Raw genomic sequence first — 27,073 nt, 5'->3', positions numbered from 1 at the left:
AGTGAAAGGAGGGTGAGGGAGAGTTCGGAGGCCTAGGAAAGTCACAAGGGCAGCTTGACTGGCTGCCGCCTGGACACTCAGTACAGAGGGAAACCAGACAATAGGCCATTATTTCTGGCTGTAGGAGGCTGGTCAGTTTGATACTGGGTGAACCCACCACCCCTTCCACCAATTTCAGTTCTCCTAGACCTTGGATTAGAAGTAAAGCAATTAGATTCCAAATGATTCACATGCTGTTTCTGGAGATGGGGCAATCCCAGGACGGGTTATGGCTGTAAGTAATCAGGGATGAACTTTGATGGTCACTCTTGTGCTCTAGTCACCACTGCCAGATAATACAACTTGAGTGCAGATTCCCTTCTTCAGACCCCTCTCTAAAGCAGCCCAGGTTAGATACAGGTTGAAGTCCTTCACCATATGGCCCATACCTAAGTATCTAAGAAATCGCAGAGTTTTGTTGAATACTAATTACACAGAGCATTAATAGAATTTACATACACAGAGCTCTGTAGTCAAATAGGTTTGGGAACTGCTGTATTAAACCAAGGTTAACTCGTTTCTTCAAGTGGACCTTCACAGAGCTTTCAATTATTGTGCATGATGAGTCTCTGAAAGGAGAAAAGAATATGTTCCAGTTTTTTTTTCCAACAAGGATCTTGAGAACCTAGTGTTCCATTGAAAGTGTGCTATCTCAAATGCCATTCTCAACATAGCTACCCCTGAAACTTAACCAGTTTTTCTAAGGCTATCATGGCAGCCATGGAAATGCAACTGTTCACATCTGCTGCTGTGAGGAGCATGGCAGAGTCACTGCTCTGGCTCCAGTGAAGCCACACAAGCTGCTGCTGCTGACCAAGCATGACAGGGGTATTCATGCAGGTCCATCCCTGCAAGACACGGGACTCCTCTAACAAGATGCCCCTTTGGCCTTGCCGAAACTTCCTTAGAGGTGTATTGCCACCTGGAATTCTTCCTACCCTGTCTTCTTCCTGTATCAAAATCTGAAGCTGCTTCTGCTTTTTGTTCTTTGTCTGTCTCCGGCATATCCCTCAGCAAAACTCTTGTACTTTTAATTCCAACTTGGAATCTGCTGCTCAGAGAATGTAAACTGGCAAACCTATTTCAAACGTGTTTCTAAAGCCCTTCCAGATTCAGCTCCTCCTTGGAACCTCACATCACTTTCATGGCATCTGCTTTTTATGGTCTGCACTGAGAGGCCTCGTGATACAGAAAGGAGGCTCACAGCCTCTAGAAGACAGCATCCCAGGTTCAAATCCCAACTCTGCCACTTGCTAGTGGTATAGCCTCGAGGGATTTCTCCAACAAGCTGCCACTATTACGCCACTATTTCGCAAGGCTTGTAAGAATTAAATGAAAAATTCCACTCCAACCACTGAGCATATAGCAGGTACTCAATAGACTGAATGATAATAAGGGTTTATAGTCATTTGTGTTTTTTCTACTTTCCTTATCAGGTTTATAAAGTCTTGAGAGTGGACAGTGTAATCTTTAACTCCCCTTAAGAGCCTTATTCACAGTGAACTAAAAAATAAGCTGTTAAATTGAGTGGAAAGAAAATGATTCCTTGCAGAAAGAAAGGGGCATCTCAGGGAAAAGGGACAGAAGAGCCAATTAGGAAAGTCAACCAATGGTACAAGAAATGTAAATATTCACAATACATAGTACAGGTATAAGATAGGACATGTGTATATAATTTTATAAAAATATACATATGATATTCAAATATATAAAAGAATCATGCTTTCAGAAATAACTGCCTACAAGAGAGCCAGGAAGTCCAAAGGTGTGCTCCCAGGCTCTTGTGCATAGGTTAGCACTCTGAGCCCTGTAAACACAATCAGGAAGAGCTATTTTAGCAGTAAAAGCCTCATACCCAAGCTTAGTGCAACCAGGAAGAAACGGAAGAAAAGTGAAAGAAGGAAATTGCAAAGATCGATAATAATAAACACCATGTCAATGCATGGACACAGTTAGAACATAGAGAACCAGGGTGGGCTTTCCTGCCTAGTTCAGAGTACTGCCTTCTCATTCAGTACATGGTGTCAGGTCATGTTGGTGTTAGACCCTGACTTGGTAGGGGAAATTTCGCACAGCATAGCAGTGGTAGCCCCTCAAAGTAACCTGTTATGGGGTTGGTGTGGGAGGAAGTTACTGAAATTCTTAGATCTTCTGCCTGTGTGCCCAACTGTGGTTCTGCATCTGAGGAGGGTCAGGAAAGGGCATAATCTGTCCCACGAGCTCACTGTTGCTCTTTGATGGGAGGGGAGGCCTTCACACTGGCCTCAGCTCTTCCTAAAACCTCATTGTGCTGTGCTGTGCTTAGTCCCTCAGTAGTGTCCGACTCTTTGTGACCCCATGGACTGTAGCCTGCCAGGCATCTCTGCCCATGGGGATTCTCTAGGCGAGAATACTGGAGTGGGTTGCCATGCCCTCCTCCAGGGAATCTTCCCAACCCAGGGATCGAACCCAGGTCTCCCGCATTGCAGGGAGATTCTCTACCATTTGAGCCACCAGGGAAGCCCCAAACCTCATTAATTCTTGAAACCCGACTCTAGTATACTTGAGCCAACAGTAGAAAAGCTGTAGGTAGCAGCCTAAGGGGTACAGGCCAGCACTAGTCGCCTCTTTCCTCCCCCAGGAGGCAAGTGTGTTCATGTGTAGCAAGGGTTCTTCCCTTCAAACAGGATGACCTCTATGGCCCATCTAAGGCCCCCCAGTGCCCCAGGAAAGTTCTACACATGATATGTATATAGAAGTAAGCAACTGGCAGGAAGGGGAGTCACCAGGAGGGGTGCCTGTTAAAAGAGTGAGGGCTGCTGCTTTATACAGTTCCCTCACAAGAAGAAAACTATCAAGCTCATGCATTTCAAATCTAGAAGCCAAAGTGTACCAAGGACATCTCCTTCACTGCCTTCAAAACAGCACCCATTTTCTTTAAGCTTCCAGCAATTTTATGAGACAAGCTACAATGAAACTTTTTTTTCTTTTTTACCAAACACCATTTGAATGAATCACTCTGCCCTCTGCAGTGTCAAGGATTTCATGTATAGTTAATTCAGATTCACTAGGTCCAGCTGACAAGAGTTGGTTTGACTGATTCATAAAGCATATTAAAGGAAATTCAGTTTTATTACCTTTAGGAATCTAGTGGGATTATGCTAATAAGTTGCTCCTCAGTATAGGTCTTAAGGGAAATCTGTTTTAATGAACAAATGAGAATATTTTCTCATTCAGTCCATCAATTGTGTATATGGAAATATTTGAAATGCTTGCTCTTGCTTATATGGCAGGATTTCAGTTGAACAGATCCCGTGTTTATAAGTGGTATAAAATGAACTACACACGTTGGTATTCCTTCACAAATTAGTGCAGTCCCAATTAACAAAGCAATGAAACAAAGCTACTGTACTCAACACTCAGAAGGAACACTCAGTTTTCGTATCAGATATTCCTCCATATTCCTCTGGCTAGGGTAGGTGGTGGGGTGGGGGTGGTGGGGATCTCTATTCTTTCAGATTTTGTAACACACATTCCTTCTTCTCCCCCCTCCTTCCTCAAATGTTTATTAAGCAACCAGTATCTGTGAGACACTGTGCCAAAGACTAATTAGAAATCAACAATCTCACAGTCTAGAAAGAAAGACAACATGAACTAATGTTGTAAAGTGCTGCCTGCGCAAGAATTCCTCTATGAACAGAGGACTGTGGGGTTAAGAAGGGACCATCCTGCAAGCATCAGGAACAGTGGAAGGTGTGTGTGTGCGGCAGATAAGGAGGGGAAGGGCTCTGCATAGGGAAGGAATGCCCAGGCATGACCATGCAACATGGCATGTGCAGCAAACTGCAAATAATATGACAAGGATGGAAATTACCACAGATGGGATGTTAGGGGAGGAGGCAGCAGCAAGAGGGCTTTCCTAGCAAGGCCAGGCTGGAGAGGTCAGCTGAGGCCAGATCACAAGCTACCAGACACTGCTTGCTCAGGCTCTACCTCCTTCATGAAAATACAAGCGAGAAACGACGGACATAGACAGTCCAGATCAAGGGAGGGGCATGGGCTGGCTCAGTATTAGGTCCATATCACAACTGGAATATCATATTTAGGATGATGGGGGGCATCAATGAAATGGAAGGGTAAATCTGGACCCTATTGCTTCACCCTGTCACAGGCAGAAATTTAAACTTGTGATTTCTTAATTAAAAAATTTTGACAGCATATGTGTTGGTTCTTTTCAGTTCAGTCGCTCAGTCGTGTCCGACTCTTTGCAACCCCACGAACCGCAGTACGCCAGGCCTCCCTGTTCATTACCAACTCCCAGAGTCCACCCAAACCCATGTCCATTGAGTCAGTGATGCCATCCAACCATCCTGTCCTCTGTCGTCCCCTTCTTCTCCGGCCTTCAGTCTTTGCCAGCATCAGGGTCTTTTCAAATGAGTCAGCTCTCTGCATGAGGTGGCCAAAGTATTGGAGTTTCAGCTTCAGCATCAGTCCCTCCAATGAACACCCAGGACTGATCTCCTTTAGAATGGACTGGTTGGATCTCCTTGCAGTCCAAGGTACTCTCAAGAATCTGCTACAACACCACAGTTCAAAAGCATCAATTCTTTGGTGCTCAGCTTTCTTTATAGTCCAACTCTCACATCCATACATGACCACTGGAAAAACTATAGCCTTGACTAGACGGACCTTTGTTGGCAAAGTAATGTCTCTACTTTTTAATATGCTGTCTAGTTTGGTCATAACTTTCCTTCCAAGGAGCAAGCGTCTTTTAATTTCATGGCTGCAGTCACCATCTGCACTGATTTTGGAGCCCAGAAAAATAAAGTCTGCCACTGTTTCCCCATCTATCTGCCATGAAATGATGGGACCGGATGCCATGATCTCCGTTTTCTGAATGTTGAGCTTTAAGCAAACTTTTTCACTCTTTCACTTTCATCAAGAGGCTCTTTAGTTCCTCTTCACTTTCTGCCATAAGGGTGGTGTCATCTGCATATCTGAGGTTATTGATATTTCTCCTGGCAATCTTGATTCCAGCTTGTGCTTCCTCCAGCCCAGTGTTTCTCATGATGTATTGTGCATATAAGTTAAATAAGCAGGTGACAATATACAGCCTTGATATACTCCTTTTCCTATTTGGAACCAGTCTGTTGTTCCATGTCCAATTCTAACTGTTGCTTCCTGACCTGTATACAGGTTTCTCAAGAGGCAGGTCAGGTGGTCTGGTATTCCCATCTCTTGAAGAATTTTCCACAGTTTATTGTGATCCACACAGTCAAAGGCTTTGGCATAGTCAATAAAGCAGAAATAGATGCTTTTCTGGAACTCTCTTGCTTTTTCCATGATCCAGCAGATGTTGGTAATTTGATCTCTGGTTCCTCTGCCTTTTCTAAAATCAGCTTGAACATCAGGAAGTTCACGGTTCACATATTGCTGAAGCCTGGCTTGGAGAATTTTGAGCATTACTTTACTAGCGTGTGAGATAAGTGCAATTGTGTAGTAGCTTGAGCATTCTTTGGCATTACCTTTGGGATTGGAATGAAAACTGACCTTTTCTAGTCCTGTGGCCACTGCTGAGTTTTCCAAATTTTCTGACATATTGAGTGTAGCACTTTTACAGCATCATCTTTTAGAATTTGAAATAGCTCAACTGGAATTCCATTGCCTCCACCAGCTTTGTTCCTCGTGATGCTTCCTAAGGCCCACCTGACTTTATATTCCAGGATGTCTGACTCTAGGTGAGTGATCACACCTTCTTGATTATCTGGGTTGTGAAGATCTTTTTTGTACAGTTCTTCTGTGTATTCTTGCCACCTCTTCTTAATATCTTCTGCTTCTGTTAGGTCCATACCATTTCTGTCCTTTATCAAGCCCATCTTTGCATGAAATGTTCCCTTGGTATCTCTAATTTTCTTGAAGAGATCTCTAGTCTTTCCCATTCTGTTGTTTTCCTCTATTTCTTTGCATTGATCGCTGAGGAAGGCTTTCTTATCTCTCCTTGCTATTCTTTGGAACTCTGCATTCAAATGGGTCCTTTTAATTCCAGGCAAAACCAAGCAACAGTGCACCAGTGACTCACCAGTGAGATTTGCACTTAAAATACAACAGCCTCAGAGCCAAGACCAGCTTCGTGAAAACAGACTTCAGGACAGTATGGAACTGGGTATTGGCCAAGAAGCCTGGAAAAACACACTCTGAGCTGTTAAAGATGTAAAGCACGGGCTTTCAAGACATAGAAGACCAATGGGAAGGGGCTTTAGAAATAAAATGTAAAGTATATGGGTTATCAACTGCCACAGAACAAACCATACGAAAACTTAGTGGCTTAAAACAGTTTATGTCTATGACCCTGGGCACTGACTGGTCAGTTCTTCCGGTCTCCCTTGGGCTTACTTACGCAGCTGCATGGGTGAGGCGGGGAGTGAACTCAGCTGGGACATCTTGGCCGGAGGGGCCTCTCTCACCTCACAAGATCTTTCATCCCAGGCTCCTTCGTGGCATGGCAGTTTCAAGTCAGCATCCCAAGAAGGTGAAAGTAGTAGCTTCCACAGTCACATAGCAAATCTACCACATTTTATTAGTGAAAGCAAGTCACAGACAGAGCACCTTCAAGGGCTAGGGAAACAGACTTTGTTTCTCGATGGATGAAACAGTGAAGTCACAGTACAAAAGCTTATGCATTCTACCATAGAGGACTTGGTGACATGGCAAAAACACCTGTATGATGTGGGGTGAGTGCAGAGGGCTGAAAAGCAAAGAAAACCTTCCCCAGACTCTGGACCACGCAGAGACAGAACACTGGAAAAACTGAGTGGCTGAGTGGACAAACTTCTGCAGATTCAACCAAAGCCTTCAGAGGGTGCGGTTGACAGCATAATCTAACAGAATGGCCAAATAGGGCCAGCAAGAGAGCCCTGTATCAATAGGGCTTACTGCTCACCCACAGACCCTAACTCTCCAGTAGAACTCACTTTTAGGGAGGTTTGGTTCAAGAGTGGTAATTCGCCTAGTAATAGTATAACCTCAGGACATCCCTGATGGTGCAGTGGATAGGAATCTGCCTGCCAATACAGGGGACATGGGTTCGATCCCTAGTCTGGGGAGATTTCACATGTCACAGAGTAACTAAGCCAGTGTGCCATAAACACTGAGCTTGTGTGTGCTAAGACCCATGAGCCGCAACTACTGAGCCTGTGTGCCACAACTACTGAAGCCTGAGAACCTAGAGCCTGTGCTCTGCAACAGAAAAGGCCACCGGAATCAGAGGTCAGTGCACCGCAGCTAGAGAGTAGCCTCCACTCTCTGCAATCAGAGAAAGCCATGAAATTAAAAGACGCTTGCTCCTTGGAAGAAAAGTTATGATCAACCTAGACAGCATCTAGTTAAATACCTTTGATAAGGTAATTGTCAAAGGTGGGTATCATTTTCCAGTTTCAAAGTACTTTCACAATATCAACTCCCTGGATCCTTATAATCATGATGATGAAGCTATCTTACACTCACGACGTTCCAAGTACTGTTTTATATCTTTTGCATGTATTAACTCATAAATACTCATAATAACCCTAGAGGGTAAGTACTGTCATCAACTGAAAACTGAGAGACAAAGAGGCTTAGGAACTTCCCAAGGTTAACACGGCTAATAATTAGAGGAGCCAAGACTTGAGTCAGAGCCCATGCCCTTAAACCACTGTACTATTCTGCCTTCCATTATATCAAAGGAGGAAACTGACTTTGAAAGTGGTTTGGTGACTTGCCTGAACTCACCCACAGTCCCACTACATCAAAACTAGAAAACTGTGTGAACAAAGTTCCTTCCCTTCTAAGTCAAGACCTATTACAGTGTGATAGCTGAGCTTATCAGCCATTTCTATTTTAAATAATTTTCCCAATGGCAAGGAATATAAAGGATGAGAGGTGGAGCCCAGAGTGGGAGGCCAAAGGCAGTACTAATTCTGAATCTACTCTAAAACATGCTACCCTATGGCTAGGGAAATGAAAGTGTAATGCATTTTATACACGTTGATATTTTCCTCGAGAAGACAATGGCTACCCTTACGTATAGTAGAGGAAGGATGAAGCTGTGAAAATGGGAACTCTTAGTACACTGACCCTAGAAACTAGTTCCCAGGAAAAGGGGTTTGGCAAAGGGAGAGCCCAGGGAGTTATGCTTCCAGTGCCAAGGTACGAAGGCTCCAGGCAGTGTGCAGGGAGCGAGGATACAAACACATGACTTTGCTCTCAGATGTCATTCACCCCCACTCAACTACTGCCCAGGAAAAGACACTTCCTATCCCCAGTGCCTACATTAGAAGCCCAGTCTGTTGCTTTCCCTTTCAAGGCCTCCCTGAGAATGCAGTTACCAATTTCCAGAACCTATCAAATGGGCTATCCCCCTCTACCAAGCCCTGGTCCACTCCAAGGCTTAAGCCAACTTAACCCATCCCATCCCCTGGGATGCTGCAACTCAGAAACTCCTGGCTTAGAGTGGCAGGGTTGTGGTAAGGCTGGACTCTCTAGCTCTGGCCACTGAAAACAAACTATTTTATCAAGACTAGGTCTCTCTCATCTCCAAGTCTTATCATCACTGCAGATATTTTCCCCCCAAGTGTCCTCCATGGACACTTAGGATTCAGAATATTGTCAATTGCTTTGTGAACTGGTACATTATCTGCTCCTGAATATCATGACATAATTGGGTTAGAAGATCTTTTTCTGGCCACCAGGGAAACAAGAGTTCAAGATGGAAAGGGGGAGGGATAAAACTGTCCCTGTTCATGGATGACAAGACTACCTATGTAAAAAATCCTAAGCAATCTACAAAAGAACTTCTAGAACTAATACGTGAGTTTGGCAAAGTCACAAGATACAAGATCAACATCCCTGAATTAAATGTGTTTTATATATATTAGTAATATACAATCAGAAACCAAAATTAAAAGATGAAATGGGGGGATAAAAAGCTAAATATGATACTTGGTGCTTCCCCAGTGGCTCAGCAGGTAAAGAATCTGCCTGCAATGCAGGAGACACAGGACGTGACCCCTGGGTTGGGAAGATCCCCTGGAGGAGGAAATGGCAACCCACTCCAGTATTCTTGCCTGAAAAATCCCATGGAGAGAGGAGCCTGACAGGCTGCATTCCATGGAGTTGCCAAGAGTCGGACACCTAAGCAACCAAGCACAGAGATAATGCTTACAATGTTCAGTGAACTTTCACATCCACCTAAGAGGAGGGAATGAGGGAGCTTTGTGAATACCTGTATTCTCACCCCATCCAATCATGAAATGCTCTTAGGGAAGGGCACCCAGCTTTGAAAATAGGCTTTTTAGGTGATTGACTCCAAAACCAATTTGCATTGCCTGGGAACCTGCCAGAAATGCACATTCCCCCGATCAGTGGAATCAAACTCAGAAGGTAGGATCTAATGTGTTTTAACAATCTATTGTTCTTTGTTCCAGACCGCAACTTCTGTAGTTCATTCTGTGCCTGCGACAAAAGCACACAGGCTGCTGAAGTTTGTAGCGCCCTCTGCTGGTGCCCATCTGCAAAGGCCGACCTCTGAAGTAAAAACAAGGCGCTTGTAACTCTAGTTTGACAGCTTGTGAAGTTTTTTATTCACGCGAAAAGAAAAATCCTGTTTCCTATTACATCCGCTGTGGCTTCATCCCACTGTAGCATTTCTGAGCTCAGAGTGCATTCTCCTATGGCTCTGCTGAAGTTTTCATTCCCTTCTGCACTCTTCATTCTTCTGTGCTCCAGATAAAGGATCCCAGAACTTGGTGAAACTGTCCCCAAGGCCAGGCAAGTCACCCCATAAAGAAAAAGGTGGGTGGATGAGGACTTCCCTGCCTTAGCCCAAAGGCAATGTCACACTCACTACAATGGCTGAGTGGGAGACAGATATAAGTCTCTCCCCTAAACAAAACCAAAACCTCTCAATGGCTTCCTATAACACTGGACGCAAAAATCTAGTTTGCACCAGGGCCTTTGAAGCCTTCATGATTAGAGCCCTGGCTACTTCTCTAAGTTCATTTCCAATCACCCTTTCACTTCTCACTCTTAAGCCAAACTGCCCTTATTGCTTGGAGAACATGCCAAGCCTGCCCCAGAGGCCGGCGCCGTTGCTGTTCCCTCCCTCCTATATATCCATATGGTCCTTCCTCATTTTCTTCATGCCTCTGTGCAAGTCACCTCTGCAGGCCTTTTAATGCCGTCAGACAACAAATGCTTCGTTTCTTTCATCGTGTTTGGGTGTGTGTGTGCGTGTGTGTGTGCGTATGTGTGGGAGAGTGACAGAAAGACAACACTACTTTCGGCTACCTAGAAAGTCAATTCCCACCAGCCGAAGACCACCAGGAATACACGTTAGTCAAAGTTAATTTTCTAAATTAAACTCCCTGTAGCAACAGAGACTGAACAGCATGCAGAAGAGTGGGGAATCTCAGTGAAAGGGTTTTAGGAGGGACTTGTACAGGATTTGGGCTTGTGTTAGGTGATGTTACAGAGGGTTCAAGAAAACAAGAAGGGTGCTAGGTCAGATTGAGTGTTTGCAGAAAGCTGGAGCAATTCAGCATCTTAGTAACTAGTTTTCTTTTTCCCCTACACCAAGGGGACTCTTAGTTTCCCCTTGTGGGGATCTTAGTTTCTAACCAGGGATTGAACCCATACCCCCTACAGTAGGAGTGTGGTCTCTTAACCACTGCACCACTAGGGAGGTCCCTCGTAGTTACTAGTATTCATCAGGAAGGAGGGGTGTATTACTATTTTGTGGTGCACAGTGTTCATTCAGGCTGAATTATGACTGAAGGCCCTTCATGCTCATGCAGAGTCCTCATCTGCTGTTGATGTTCTGTAACATTATATTCAGTGAAAGTGTTAGTCGTTCAGCCATGTCCGACTCTTTACGACCCCATGGACTGTAGCCCACCAAGCTCCTCTGTCTGTGCAATTCTCTAGGCAGAGCTGGAGTGGGTTGCGATTCCCTTCTCCAGGGGCTCTTCCTGACCCAGGGATCGAAGCCGGGTCTCCTGCATTGCAGGCAGATTCTTTACTGCCTGAGCCACCAGGGAATACCGTTGTAACTAAGCTAATTGACAGCTAATAGGGGTGCTTTTTTCTTTCTCATATATTTCATGGTCTGGAAAGTATGTGTCCTGAAGGCAAGGACTTTGTTTTGCTCAGCACTGAAGCACAGTGCTTAAACATTATTTGGCATATAGTAGATGTTCAATAAATGTTAGACAAATATTCTTTCAAAACATTTTCCATACGTCAGGCCCAACACACCTACAATGCAGCCCTATATCTGGGACAGGTAAATTTGAGTCCTTGGAATATCTCATAAGTGATGGTACAGCCAACAACAGCCGCTGGTGAGCAGACAAGTAATAAGTTATATTTTATAGAAATTTAAGACAAGGAGACCAACTGGGTCCTCTGGACTGTCCCTCAGACCAGATAGGACTTACCTTCCATCAGTTCTCAGGGAAGATCATTACCATGAAAAAACTCGCCAATGATAAAAGATGCCAAGTTAAATACTATGCTACAAATAAAACGGGAGAAACACTCAACTTAATGATCATCTTCATTTTCCCATCCAACACCTTATAGCCATATGTCCAATACTTTAACAAAATATAGGACAGAATCTGTGATTTAATCTTCCAGAAAGATTTGCATGTTAATAAAGTTGTCACCATTCTACCATTTCCTTATTATACTGTAATTTAAAAATAATTTTGCAGCTTGTTTACACAGAAAGGGAATTGAGGTACCATTCGGCAAAAATACAAAAGTTCAGTAGTGTTTTATTTTGGCAATGGTGTGGGTCAGTTTTATAAATACACTATGAATTACTGAAATACGCATTTTGTTTATTCCTAAAATGTGTAATTAGAATGTACATATAACATCCCATTACTTACATTAAAAATACCTGGTGCTCAGTTTTGAAAGATAGGCCCCAAAAAATGTAGAAGAAAACTGAAGAATATACTTGTTTTGCTCTACATCAGAAAGTTGGCTGGAAACTTGTGTTGATCAAAACTGAGCATTAAAATAAGAGATCATTTCTTTCCATTTAATCTCTTAAATATGTGTAATGTGCTGCTATGCTATAATAACTTCACCCCCTCCCTTGAAATGTTTTCTTTAAATCAGTGGGTTTGATGTATTCTGGATATTTATCTCCTTGTATTTTAGATATGTGTAGTTGCAAATAGCACCAGGAATTAGATGTCTATACATTCTTAATCTGGCTGAGTAAGCTTTACCAGTCTGCCCCCTTGCCTCATATATAAACTGAGGAAATGGGTCTGCTAATTCAGCTTCTAATTCCTTTGGTTCTGTGCAGCATTTTCAAATCCCTCTTTCTGAGGGAAATACCTGTTTGGGCAGCCAGCCCTTGCATTTTTTTATACTTTGAATTTTGCATGCTTGCCTTAGTATTTCTGAATTGGTTTTTTAAAAGGTATAATGTGTTGATTTTCACTGAAATCATGGTTGTGTCACTACTTTTGTAAATTAACCTGAAATGTAACCTTCACGGTAACTGGAACGATATGCTTGTAAAAGTGTTTGTTCCCTTTTGCTTTTTATCCTCTGTGTACCTCCTTAATCCCCTACCAACCCTTATCTTGTATGAGAATAAGGTGTGTTGAAGACCTGAATGAAAATAATGGGACCTTTTATTCTCTAAATAGTGACATATTATCTTTAGCCACAGATTAAATATCAGACCTAAGAATAAAGATCCTTGGTACTTAAAATAAATAAATAAAATAAATTGCAACAATATCTTTTTGGATTCATCTCCTGGAGTAATGAAAATAAAAATGATCAAATAGGTCCTAATTAAACTTAAAAATCTTTTGCACAGCAAAGGAAACCATAAACAAAATGAAAAGACAACCCACAGAATGGGAGAAAATATCTGCAAACCAAGTGACCAACAAGGATTTAATCTCCAAAATATATAAACAGCTCATGCAGCTTGATGGCAAAAACACAAACAACCCAATAAAGAAATAAGCGGAAGAAATAAATAGGATTTTCTCCAAAGACATACAGATGACCAAAAAACACATGCAAAGATGCTCAACATCACTAGTTATCAGAGAAATGCAAATCAAAGCTTCAATGAGGTACCACCTTGCACTGTTCAGAATGGCTATCATCAGAAAGTCCACAAATAATAAATGCTGAAGATGTGGACAAAAGGAAACCCTTCTACACTGTTGGTGGGAATGTAAATTGGTATAGCCACTATGAAGAACAGTATGGAGGTTCCTTAAAAAACAAAAAATAGAACTACCATATAATCCTGCAAGATTGCTGGGAGAAATATAATTATGCAGATGACACCACTCTTATGGCAGAAAGTGAAGAAAGTAAAGAGGAACTAAAAAGCCTCTTGATGAAAGTGAAAGAGGAGAGTGAAAAAGTTGGCTTAAAGCTCAACATTCAGAAAACCAAGATCATGGCATCTGGTCCTATCACTTCATGGGAAATAGATGGGGAAACAGTGGAAACAGTGTCAGACTTTATTTTTTGGGGCTCCAAAATCACTGCAGATGGCGATTGCAACCATGAAATTAAAAGATGCTTACTCCTTGGAAGGAAAGTTATGACCAACCTAGATAGGATATTCAAAAGCAGAGACATTAGTTTGCCAACAAAGGTCCGTCTAGTTAAGGCTATGGTTTTTCCAGTGGTCATGTATGGATGTGAGAGTTGGACTGTGAAGAAAGCTGAGCACCAATGAATTGATGCTTTTGAACTGTGGTGTTGGAGAAGATTCTTGAGAGTCCCTTGGACTGCAAGGAGACCCAACCAGTCCATCCTAAAGGAGATCAGTCTTAGATGTTCATTGGAAGGACTGATGCTAAAGCTGAAACTCCAATATTTTGGCCACCTCATACGAAGAGCTGACTCATTGGAAAAGACTCTGATGCTGGGAGGGATTGGGGGCAGGAGGAGAAGGGGACGACAGAGGATGAGATGGCTGGATGGCATCACCGACTCAATGCACATGAGTTTGAGTGAACTCTGGGAGTTGGTGATGGACAGGGAGGCCTGGTGTGCTGCGATTCATGGGGTTGCAAAGAGTTGGACGTGACTGAGTGACTGAACTGAACTGATACTCCAACTAAAAAAAAACTAGGTACAAGTATTCTCTTTAGATTGGGATACAAGGCTCTTACAATTGAAATATGAACAGGTAGGTCAAGGTGGTTTTGTATCTCTGGCTCTCTTGGGGAGCCCTGTGAACTGAGTACATATTAGCATTTAAATATCATGCTACTCCAGCAGAGGCCTTTCAGCTATCATCTGGTCTTATTTCTAAGTTACAGCTGAGGGTGATCACTGAGCTCCTCTGAGGCATTCTCTTATGACAGCACCATCCTCAAGTTTCCAGAGTTGGCTCCCACACCACTTAATGCCGGGCAGTTCAGCATTTCAATAGGTTAGGTGCATCGGCACAAGACAGACCATTTTGGATACTAGGTATATCATATCCTACATTCACATTACACCAGCCACAGCAGCGGGCAGCTCATTTGTTTGGTGTCTTGATCTTCCCTGACTGGGTACAAAGGCCTCCTACAAGCTATGCCCAGTCCTGGTTCCCCGACCTACCTTGGGGTCCCTCTGGCCTTTTGTCCCCAGTGATCTTCTGTGTACTTTCCATCATCCTTCCTCTCTCTTTTAGACTTATACTTCTGCTCTTTACCAACTCCTGCTTCAAAGAATTATTCATACCTGTCCAAACAATTTAGACCCTGGCAACAGGCATTCCTAATGCTTCCATTTAAAATAAAATCATATACCCTGTCAATAATTTCCAAACTTATTCTCAAATAAATCCAATTTTTTGCATCACAGTTAGAGCCCTCTAAACCTTTTATCACACCTAGTGGATTTATCCTTCAAGGAGGGTTCAGTTCAAGGTTCACAGGTTTAGTGATTTTTTCTTGGATCCTCAGTGCCCAGTGAGCCCTTCCTCTTTCAAGCTACTATTAAATGAAGACAGTAAACTCGTCTGCCTCAGTGGTTTCCAAACATTTACTTCCCTTATTCTCAACCCTTTTTTCAAGGGAAAGCCAACTAGGAAAGCCATATATGTAAAACACCAACTCTGGATGAAAATGGTACAGGCTTCAACTCCCTTCCAGTACCCGAGATGTTCACCCAGACAGTTTTAAAACTACTGCTCTATTCTGCCAATGAATGTTGTTAGTTCCATTTTTAGGTCATCCTAACCTAAGATTATTAACTCCCTAGAGTACAGGCCCTGTGTTACTGACCTAAATTCAAGTAATAGTTCAGTATGATATACCAGGTACTGAGTCATAAAGGCTTTAATACTTTCATAATGTGGCTCTTAACACAGCCTATGAGGTAGGCACGTCCCCCTACATTTTACACATAAGGTTAAGTGAAGCTGGAAGAAAAGGCCCAATTTAATCTGCAGCAGAGCTTCAACCCATACCTAGGTCCTCAGAGTCTAAATCCACCACATCTTCCATTCTACCAAGCTGCCTCTCAGTCTGTTTTGGACAATTCTTTTCCAGAGTCCCCAAGATACAAGCTGGTGCCAGCACCAGAGAGGCTACAATTAGTAGCGATCATGAAGACAAATTCAGTCATGAATTAATAAACTCACATGGTCTTCTGACAATACTTAGTATTCCCAGAGTTGGCTCACACACCACTTAATGCTGGGCAGTTCAGCATTTCAATAGGTTAGGTGCATCGGCACCAGACAGACCATTTTGGATACAAAGTATATTATATCCTACATTCACATTACACCAGCAACAGCAGTGGGCAGCTCATTTGTTTGGTGTTTCCACGGCTCTGAGTTGCTGAGCTACCCCTAACAACTATTTTCTCTTCTTTTCCTATTTATCATTATCTCCAAAGCTGATCCAACAAGATGATGGTACCTTCCTATAAAATCTACAATTAAAATAAACCCTAAACCGACAAACACAAACTTTAATGTGCCCAGGAAGAAACAGCTGTTTGCTTCCCTTTCCTCCTTCTCAACTTAATCTACAATTATTCTTAAACCATCAGTAATATCACTTTTCTTTCCCTAGTTTGCGGAAAAGAAAGGAGAAAGGGCAAATGGCTTATCTAATAGACAACTAAGAAGTAGTGCATGCCAGGGACTAGACAATACATTAGTATTTAAAGTTGCAGGACCCAATCATTTGCAAAAACAAAAAATTCACTTTATAAAACATAAAGCAGCTGCATTAATAATGCAAAGACATTTAAAGAAGAGACTACAATCCAATTTTCAAATGTTTTATTTTTAGTGTTTTTAAACATTTTAATACAACAAAGATATAAAATAATATATATTAGTTAAATCTGGATTTAATTTAGAATTGAGATATTTACTTATATACAATACTGTGCTTCAAGGTATGGCTACCACAGGAACTTTCACATCTTCAAGTAATACTAGTTTCTCTGCACATTGGGTGACATTTAGGTAGAATTCATAGAACAAAACATGCCCATCTTAGCCCAAGCTAATTTTGCTTCCCCCATTAAGTACCAGTCTCCACTTCTTTTGTTTCATATCAGAAATACTTCAATTGTCCTAACAAGTCATAGATTCTTTGAATAAAAAATTATTAAAATTGAACCTTTTAAAGATGGTATTACTAACTGGTAACAATGCTTCACTAGTTCAGACAACCTAGTAGTTCAGATTGAAACAGAGCTGAAATAACAGCAAAATTAACATAGTACTCCCTCTCCTTCCATATTAGGTACAAAACTTCTTTATGCATAAACATGGAGTACACAGAGAAAAAGTCCTTGGCTAATATAAGGTAGAACCATAGTCTAAAAAATTAACTTTGGGGGAAGCTGAATTATGGCTTATAGATTGCACAGATGTTTTAATTCAACTTAATGCAAAATAATAGGCCACATTTTAGTTACTTGAAGTTGGTGGTCTTTGCTGGGGGTGAGGAATAAGTGAGAGGGGCACCAAAACCTATTTCCATAGTAATTTCAGTCATTCAAAGCTATTAAAAGAGAAGGAAAAATCCCTCAACCTCTTTCCTTTCTCACTGGTCACTTGTAGCAACAGTCTGACTTTTGATGTTACTAACAATTTCCTCTACAGCAGTACAGGGTAATTCAGATTAAACATTTCACAAATGCAAACTGTCACAGCCAAGTAAAGACGGCATTACAGTTGACATGCTTTGTTGGCTCTGAAACTCTCTAAATGAAACCAATACTGTTTAAGAAAGCCATGGGACTATTCTATAAAAGAGTTAGCCTATCTCAAATGCCTGCAAAGAACTGGCAAATGATTGTTACTATAATTACTTTTAGTAAGGGATAATTTAAGTCTACAAGAAGACAATCAAAGAATTAAATTTATTAAAGAGTTTAAAACAAGAATATGGTTAATGTTCTAAAACATTATGGAACAAGAATCCTCTAAAAAAAGTTTACTATGAAACTGACAACGAAATTGCTTTTTTACTGAATACAGTCAAAGCAGGTTAGTGTTATGAATATCACTTTGAATATATAAATAACACTTTCCAAACAGGTGTCCTCAAAACATAGGGTCTCATATTAGCTATAAAAGGATTTGGCACCTCTGTCCTTATTAAGTAAGAATTTTAAGCAGGTACAGGGTAGGGAAGAATGCCACTTGCAGTGCCAGAGTTACATCATCAGCAGGTCTCTAGCGTGGAGTTCTGTGAACAGTCCACACTCCTTTAACTGATTGGCTCTGTGGCCGAGTTCACTACATTCTGATTTAAAGTGATACTAATAAACAGACCTAGCATATGGAAAGTGTATTTTTACCTAAGCAATTCTGGCTACAGAGGATTATGGAGAAGACAGGCATGTTGAAAATTCTGCAGCACAGCCAAAAAAGGTTTCTCCCAAATTATGTGGTGATAATAGCAAACTTGCCTTCTTCTAAACCTGATATTCTCTACAAACTTCAACTAACCTTCAGTAACACTGTCCTGCAAGGAATTTTAAAAAAAGAAAAAAAGGTAATGCTGCCCCTAAGAAGACAGAAATTGCATGGAAGACTTTCAGTATAACCTCCAGTTTGCATCCCTGAACAAAAAATTGCCTTGGTTCCCTCTATACCGAAGTCTCAGTGTTTAATGAGGTAAACCTCTTACATGTTTGAAACCGCATACAAGGTGAAAAATCTGTAGATCTAAGGCATGCAGTTTCTCTACCTAGCCACAGTCACAGTCAAAATGTAAATTCTACTTTCATTATGGTTTTAACAAAATTGTTACAAGAAAAAAAGATACAAAGACAAAATCTGGAAATTTCCAGACAAAACAATAAGTAACAAAAATATAAGTTTTATATTAAAAAAAGAAATGGAAAAAAATGTTGTCTCAAAGTTTTCCAAGGAAGAGACCTGGAGATGATTAATGTATGTAAACACTGCCTTGTAATAGTTATAACAATAAATTATAAATCTAGCTTACCTTTTCCTCAAAATGGATATGGTAAAAGGAAGGTTGGGAAGTTATTTTATACTCCTCATTGCAGTCTGCTGTTAGGCACTCTCAGTATCAATAGCTCTGCAAAGTTAGTTGTAATTTTTTTTTTCCTATTTTGTTCTAGAATAAAATCCATATGAAGGAAAGAAGACTGCTGTTAGGAAATTTACCATTAAGTAGTTATTCAACATTCTTGAATTAATGGTGCCACGGATTTTTTCCAAACATTTTTCCAAAAACCAAAATCAGTCCCTTCCTAGCTAAATTCAGGCTTCTTCTGTCATTTGGAAAAAGTGGATGCTATGTATCTTTTGAATTCAAGGGTCAAACTACTCTGCATAGGAAACATCCTTCAACTTTCATGATAATGCACTTTCCTTGGATGAAATGTTGACATTTTCATCCCCAGAATGTACCAGAATCAACAATTTAAGGTATTATCAGATTCTAAAGTATGAGATTTAAAAGCATAATAAAACTAAATTATCTCATGACATTTTCTCAAGTGAAAAATAAAAAAACAATATTCAGAGAAGACCCAAACTGGGGTCACTCAGCACTAGCTGAAACTTGCTTGCATTATATCTGTTTCCCGCCCAATCCACTCAGGCTCCTTTGTAACTTACAGGGGGTGGGAGTATGACTCAAAGTGCAAAAATAAAATATTTCACTATATAAACAGCATGTTTCTGCTAAGTGGCCTAATTTTAGACCTCAATATGCCAGCACCTTTTCTAACTCCTTGTTTTAAAACTGAATGCAAAACTACACAATTAATATTCCAAGTGGCTAAGCTCATGAGTTGGGGTTCAACTTCTAATTCTACAACCATCCTACTATCAGAACTACTGTACAAAATCATTAAAAGTTAAAGTGACAGAGGTTATCACAGAGGTCAAATTACTTAAGGTACTAAATTTCTAGTGTTGTAAACAGCAACTAAGTTATATTACTCCTGACTGCCAAATTAAAGCTAAATAGAAAGAATGTATGTACACAATTGTATTTAAAAATAAAAAACAACAAAACCTTTTCATATCCAAATATGTCTGAGGCTGTCTGATGGTCAAGATGAGAAATTTCAAAAACCAAATAGTTATATTATGCCTGCAACCTGTTATAAATTTCAGACAAAAATTTGCATGCAAACATCCCCATTTAAGGACATAAGAACTTTATCTAACATCTGATAAAAACTCTCATTTTGCTCATTAAATAACATCATTAAAAAGCATAAAATTGGCCTGTCATCTATCCGGCTAACAGTCACAGCACAGTTATTCCAGGGACTTTCATCACTAAAATTAAGCCAATTTTATTTTTATGGATGCAGACATTTTTTCCCTCATGAATACTTACTGATGATCATACTAAACCCTTAGAACAAAAACAGAACTGAATCTTTTGTTAATTTTGGTGAAAAAAATGCCAGCATTATATTTGTACTTTGTCATCTTATATACGGCCTCTTTCATTCTCGTTTCAAGGATCCTGGTATCTTCAGTATACTTTTCTTACAGACAGTTCAGAAGGCAAAAATTAATTTGTCAGTAAAATGGATCACTTCCCAGAGTTGCATTTTTTTTAGAAAGACACAGAGATTCGTTCAAAGAACAAGTACTGCTCATTGGGTAGGGGTTTTTCCTCTGAAGAAAATAAGGAACCTAACAAATTATTAGTATTCTTCTCAATATTTCTTGCCTAGAGTCCTACTGGGGAATTTTTTTTTTTTCTTTTTACATCTTTCAACCAGCAAACTGCTTTAAGTTGATTAGCTTAAGTTCAATAGGCAAATAGTCAAAACGTAAAGCTAAGAGCCTGACTTCAATCATAATATTAAGTCTGCCTAAAGAGAAGAGGCAGAAAACATCTACTTAAACTTCTGTTGACAGACAGGTAAGGACTCTTGATTGTTCTTGTTGGCTTGCTATGGTCACAGCCTTGCTCAGGACAGAGAACTTTGTCAACATATAGGCAAAAAACCATTCAGGAACAACCTGGGGGAGAACACAAAGTTACTTTCAACAATGACTGCATCTTTAGTCATGAGCCCATTACAAAGATAGTCTTCATCCAATTAGTCTTTTCATTATTGCTGGTTTTGAAAATGGCCAGCAATATTCATTTGGGACTGTACCATTAACATTGCACTCAAAAAAAGAAAACATAGGAAACCAAATTCTTGCTCTCCTACTCTGCTGATATGCTCTCGTATTGGCTAGAGTATGGTAGTACAAAAAGAGTCTCGTTGTGATATAAAAGGCAATAAACACATCAATGGAATAATGTTCATGGGCAGCCAAAATGAAGAAGATTCCAAAGAGGTTGAGAACCCAGGATAAAGTGTGCAAGAAATTCCAGCTTCTTGGTGTATCTGAGAAAAGGACAGAAAGATCATTTTAAAATCATTTCTTCCAACATTTCTTCCAATGTTTCTCCGTCATGCGTTTCCTAGATCTGTTTTTCCCATTCTTCATAGAATTTAACACCCTTCCCACAGCCTCCTGTATAGCCAGCCAGTCATTTGCTATGTAGAGAAGCACTAAAGAAATACTTACATTCAGTGACAAAGAAATTCAGCATAGTTAGGACGACTGTGTGGCCACTGAACATGTAATCTCCACAAGTGTGAACGCCAGTTAGGGTCATACCAAAGCCACTCCAAATGGCAAAGGCCCGGTGTAATTTCTCCCATACACTGCCATATACCTATAAAGAAAGCTAAGAATTAGTGTTTCAAATGCTTAGGGCAATAGAGGCTCTTACAACTCCCACTGAAATTCAAAGACTGAATGACAGAGCTAAGCAAAATCAAACAGACTCCCACTGTAATTAACTGCAGACACCAATAATGGGTGGTCAAAGCTTGGCTATACTCAGAAATATTCTGGTAATTTAATGAAATCAATAGCCTCCCAGGTGGTGTAGTGGTGAAGAATCTGCCTGCCAATGCAGGAAATGCAAGAAACGCAGGTTTGATTCTGGGGCTGTGAAGATCCCCTGAAGTAGGAAATGCAACCCATTCCTCCAGTATTCTTGCCAGTAGAATCCCACGGACAGAGGAGCCTGGAAGGCTATAGTCCATGGGGTCGCAGAGTCAGATATGACCAAGCAACTGAGCACACATACAGTGAAATCAATGCAATTCAAACTTCTCTACTAGGACTTCCTTTACTATGAAAAGGTTGTTGTTGTTTAGTCGCGCAGTCGTGTCTGACTCTCTGTAACCCCATGAACTGCAGCACACCAGGCTTCCCTGTCCTACACTATCTCCCAGAGGTTGCTCAAGCTCATGTCCATTGAGTTAATGATGCTATCCAACCATCTCACCTTCCCTTCTCCTTTTGCCTTCAATCTTTTCCAGAATCAGGGTCTTTTCCAATGAGTCAGCTCTTCGCATCAGGTGGCCAAAGTATTGGAGCTTCAGCTTTGACCAGTCCCTCCAATGAATATTCAGGACTGATTTCCTTGAGGATTCACTGGTTTGATCTTGAAGTCCAAGGGACACTCAAGTCTTCTCCAGCATCACAGTTCAAAAGCATCAGTTCTTCAGAGCTCAGCTTTCTTTATAGTCCAACTCTCACATCCATACATGACTATTGGAAAAACCATAGATTTGACTCTGGTTGGCAAAGTAACATATCTGCTTTTTAATATGCTGCCTAGATTTGTCATAGCTTTTCTTTCAAGAAGTAAGTGTCTTTTAATTTCATGGCTGCAGGCACCATCTGCAGTGATTTTAGAGGCCAAGAAAATAAAATATGTCACTGTTTCACTGTCTCCCCATCTATTTGCCATGAAGTGATGGGATGGGATGCCATGATCTTAGTTTTCTGAATGTTGGGTTTTAAGCCAGCTTTTTCACTCTTTCACATTCATCAAGAGGCTCGTTAGTCCCTTTTCATTTTCTGCCATTAGGGTGGTGTCATCTGCATATCTGAGGTTACTGATATTTCTCCCGGCAATCTTGATTCCAGCTGTGCTTCATCCAGTCCGGCATTTCACATGATGTACTCTGCATAGAAGTTAAATAAACAGGGTGACAATACATAGCCCTGATGTACTCCTTTCCTTATTTGGAACCAATCCGTTGTTCCATGTCCAGTTCTAATTGTTGCTTCTTGATCTGCATACAAGTTTCTCAGGAAGCAGGTAAGGTGGTCTGGTATTCCATCTCTTTAAGAATTTTCCAGTTTGTTATGATCCACACAGTCAAAGGCTTTGGAGTAGTCAATAAAGCAGAAGTAGGTGTTTTTCTGGAATTCAGTTGCTTTTTCTATGATCCAATGGAAATTAAAAGCTTACTACAGCACAAAAGCATTGCCAAGTTTTATACCCTATAACACAGTAGTATTTGCTTGCCTGTTCTTGCCAATAAGAAACAGGCTATGACAGAGATAATGGCTACCATTCAATATCCACTTTCCCTTCTTCAGTAGTAACAGTTCTAAAATCAATTAGAAGAGGTGATGAATTCAACTATAACACTGCATTTCTCATCATTCCTTGCAGCTAGGAGTGGCTAAGAGACTAAGTTTTGTACAGTAAGATGGAAAGTGGAAGTCTAGAAGATTTCTGGGAAGGCTACTTATCAATGAAAGAGACAACAGCTTGGAGGAAGTCTTCTTTACCTTTCCTTCTTCCAGCCTACAACTCAGACATGACAGTTAAAGCTCTGGCAGTCACCATGACTACAAAGTGTCCTTGAGGATGCAAGCCAAGTGTTAGGACAAGAGAGCAGAAAGCCAGAAGAATCATGGATTTTTGATAACTCCATAAAATTATCAAACACCTGACGTGAAGTACCTATTTTCAGACTTCTCTTACGACAGAGAATAAATCATTGCTTGTTTATTAAACTATAGCCACCATAAAGTTCCTGTTATTAGTAGCCAAATCTAATCCCAACCCCCACACATAAAACTTAAAAGAGCAATCCATTTTGAGGAAGAGTTTGAGCAATGGTCACTTTTTTTAAAAGGCATTTAACACATCAGATCAGATCAGTCGCTCAGTCGCGTCCGACTCTTTGTGACCCCATGAATCGCAGCATGCCAGGCCTCCCTTTCCATCACCAACTCCCGGAGTTCACTCAGACTCACGTTCATTGAGTCAGTGATGCCATCCAGCCATCTCATCCTCTGTCGTCCCCTTCTCCTCCTGCCCCCAATCCCTCCCAGCATCAGAGTCTTTTCCAATGAGTCAACTCTTTGCATGAGGTGGCCAAAGTACTGGAGTTTCAGCTTTAGCATCATTCCTTCCAAAGAAATCCCAGGGCTGATCTCGTTCAGAATGGACTGGTTGGATCTTCTTGCAGTCCAAGGGACTCTCAAGTCTTCCCCAACACCACAGTTCAAAAGCATCAATTCTTCGGCACTCAGCCTTCTTCACAGTCTAACTCTCACATCCATACATGACCACAGGAAAAACCATAGCCTTGAGTAGATGGACCTTTGTTGGCAAAGTAATGTCTCTGCTTTTGAATATGCTATCTAGGTTGGTCATAACTTTCCTTCCAAGGAGTAAGCATCTTTTAATTTCATGGCTGCAGTCAAGATCTGTAGTGATTTTGGAGCCCAGAAAAATAAAGTCTGACACTGTTTCCACTGTTTGCCCATCTATTTCCCATGAAGTGATGGGACCAGATGCCATGATCTTCATTTTCTGAATGTTGAGCTTTAAGCCAACTTTTTCACTCTCCACTTTCACTTTCATCAAGAGGCTTTTGAGTTCCTCTTCACTTTCTGCCATAAGGGTGGTGTCATCTGCATATCTGAGGTTATTGACATTTCTCCCGGCAATCTTGATTCCAGCTTGTGCTTCTTCCAGTCCAGCGTTTCCCATGATGTACTCTGCATATAAGTTAAATAAACAGGGTGACAATATACAGCCTTGACGAACTCCTTTTCCTATTTGGAACCAGTCTGTTGTTCCATGTCCAGTTCTAACTGTTGCTTCCTGACTTGCATACAAATTTCTCAAGAGGCGGATCAGGTGGTCTGGTATTCTCATCTCTTTCAGAATTTTCCACAGTTTATTGTGATCCACACAGTCAAAGGCTTTGGCATAGTCAATAAAGCAGAAATAGATGTTTTTCTGGAACTCTCTTGCTTTTTCGATGATCCAGCGGATGTTGGCAATTTGATCTCTGGTTCCTCTGCCTTTCCTAAAATCAGCTTGAACATCAGGAAGTTCATGGTTCACGTATTGCTGAAGCCTGGCTTGGAGAATTTTGAGCATTACTTTACTAGCGTGTGAGATGAGTGCAACTGTGCAGTAGTTTGAGCATTCTTTGGCACTGCCTTTCTTTGGGACTGGAATGAAAACTGACCTTTTCCAGTCCTGTGGCCACTGCTGAGTTTTCCAAATTTGCTGGCATATTGAGTGCAGCACTTTCACAGCATCATCTTTCAGGATTTGGAATAGCTCAACTGGAATTCCATCACCTCCACTAGCTTTGTTCGTAGTGATGCTTTCTAAGGCCCACTTGACTTCACATTCCAGGATGTCTGGCTCTAGGTCAGTGATCACACCATCATGATTATCTGGGTCGTGAAGATCTTTTTTGTACAGTTCTTCTGTGTATTCTTGCCACCTCTTCTTAATATCTTCTGCTTCTGTTAGGTCCATACCATTTCTGTCCTTTATCAAGCCCATCTTTGCATGAAATGTTCCTTTGGTATGTCTGATTTTCTTGAAGAGATCCCTAGTCTTTCCCATTCTGTTGTTTTCCTCTATTTCTTTGCATTGATCGCTGAAGAAGGCTTTCTTATCTCTTCTTGCTATTCTTTGGAATTCTGCATTCAGATGTTTATATCTTTCCTTTTCTCCTTTGCTTTTCACTTCTCTTCTTTTCACAGCTATTTGTAAGGCCTCCCCAGACAGCCATTTTGCTTTTTTGCATTTCTTTTCCATGGGGATGGTCTTGATCCCTGTCTCCTGTACAATGTCACGAACCTCAGTCCATCCGGCACTCTATCTATCAGAGCTCGGCCCTTAAATCTATTTCTCACTTCCACTGTATAATCATAAGGGATTTGATTTAGGTCATATCTGAATGGTCTAGTGGTTTTCCCTACTTTCTTCAATTTCAGTCTGAATTTGGCAATAAGGAGTTCATGATCTGAGCCACAGTCAGCTCCTGGTCTTGTTTTTGCTGACTGTATAGAGCTTCTCCATCTTTGGCTGCAAATAATATAATCAATCTGATTTCAGTGTTGACCATCTGGTGATGTCCATGTGTAGAGTCTTCTCTTGTGTTGTTGGAAGAGGGTGTTTGTTATGACCAGTGCATTTTCTTGGCAAAACTCTATTAGTCTTTGCCCTGCTTCATTCCGTATTCCAAGGCCAAATTTTCCTGTTACTGCAGGTGTTTCTTGACTTCCTACTTTTGCATTCCAGTCCCCTATAATGAAAAGGACATCTTTTTGGGGTGTTAGTTCTAAAAGGTCTTGTAGGTCTTCATAGAACCGTTCAGCTTCAGCTTCTTCAGCGTTACTGGTTGGGGCATAGACTTGGATTACTGTGATATTGAATGGTTTGCCTTGGAAACGACACATAATAACAATATAAAAAAACTGCTGTAATTTTATTTGCATTTCTATGTGCAGCATGCTACTATATGCCCTTATGTTATTGCATTTAATTTCCACAAAAATTGTATGAACTGATAACTGTGTAGATTAGGAAACTGGCTTCAGAGAGGTCACACGGCTAATAAGTAAAAAGACATGAACAGAGGGAGTCCAGTTCTAGAGCCCTACATCTTAAAGATTCTATGGCCAATGAACAAGAGGAACAATCTCATTAGAATTGCCAATTCATTAGAAATCTCACCTGATTATACACTAACCAGTTTCCCCCTTCTGTCTCAGTTGATGGCAGGAGAGGGAGAGAAATTTATTATCAGAGAAAAGGAAAGGAGATACTAAAATATACATGGTTTGCTTATTTCCATGACCTCTAATGAGAATAGGGTTAGAGATGTTATGCAAGTGAGAGTAAAAAAATCAAGCAGTGAAGAACAGATTGCTAGGAAGATATCTCAGCCAAAGACAGGAAACAAGTGATGCCAGTTAAAAAAAAAAAAAAAAGAAATTATTACACAATACTGTAAATCAACTATACTGCAATAAATTAAAAATACTATAGTACAAAAAAGAAAAGCAATTATTGCCCAATTACTTGTCTCCCTATCCTTTCCAATCATGAAATGCCCCAAATATCTTTCCAGAAAAATAAAAACTGAAACACAATAGAATGAATTGAGACATTTTGACGAGAAATTTGCTTTAACTGTTTCTTTCCTTTCCATCACTAAATTAGAAAAAAAAACAGGCATGTTCTTGGTTCTGTCTCCAAACCCACTACTTTTGGGAATGAGATTTCAAGCAATTACTTTATTACAATGTAAAAGCCCTATGGAGTTCATTGTAAGGGATTTGACTGATAGATAATATTATCTTAACTTTCTAATTTTAATGACTGCTGCAAATACAGGTCAATAAATAGGTTATATTATAATTCAAAGC

The 27,073-nt window shown here is 40.7% G+C and overlaps 1 protein-coding gene across 3 annotated transcripts in view; it reads right to left on the bottom strand.

The window, feature by feature from the left end:
• Positions 1 to 16,324: 16,324 nt before the first annotated feature.
• The window catches only part of SAMD8 (sterile alpha motif domain containing 8), a 122,394-nt gene continuing 111,645 nt past the window's right edge, over positions 16,325 to 27,073 (bottom strand). For all 3 annotated transcript variants that reach the window (XM_059882681.1, XM_002698916.7, XM_059882682.1), the window contains 2 exons: positions 21,101 to 21,251; positions 16,325 to 20,916 (listed from right to left, as the gene is read on the bottom strand). In XM_059882681.1, coding sequence (XP_059738664.1) covers positions 20,612 to 20,916; positions 21,101 to 21,251 — 456 coding nt within the window. In that variant the 3' untranslated portion in view covers positions 16,325 to 20,611. The remainder of the gene's footprint in view (positions 20,917 to 21,100; positions 21,252 to 27,073) is intronic.

The sequence above is a fragment of the Bos taurus genome, chromosome 28, assembly GCF_002263795.3.
Source record: "Bos taurus isolate L1 Dominette 01449 registration number 42190680 breed Hereford chromosome 28, ARS-UCD2.0, whole genome shotgun sequence".
NCBI lineage: Eukaryota > Metazoa > Chordata > Mammalia > Artiodactyla > Bovidae > Bos > Bos taurus.
The sequence above is the reverse complement of the archived record's forward strand: the minus strand, read 5'-3'. Positions and strand labels throughout refer to the sequence as shown.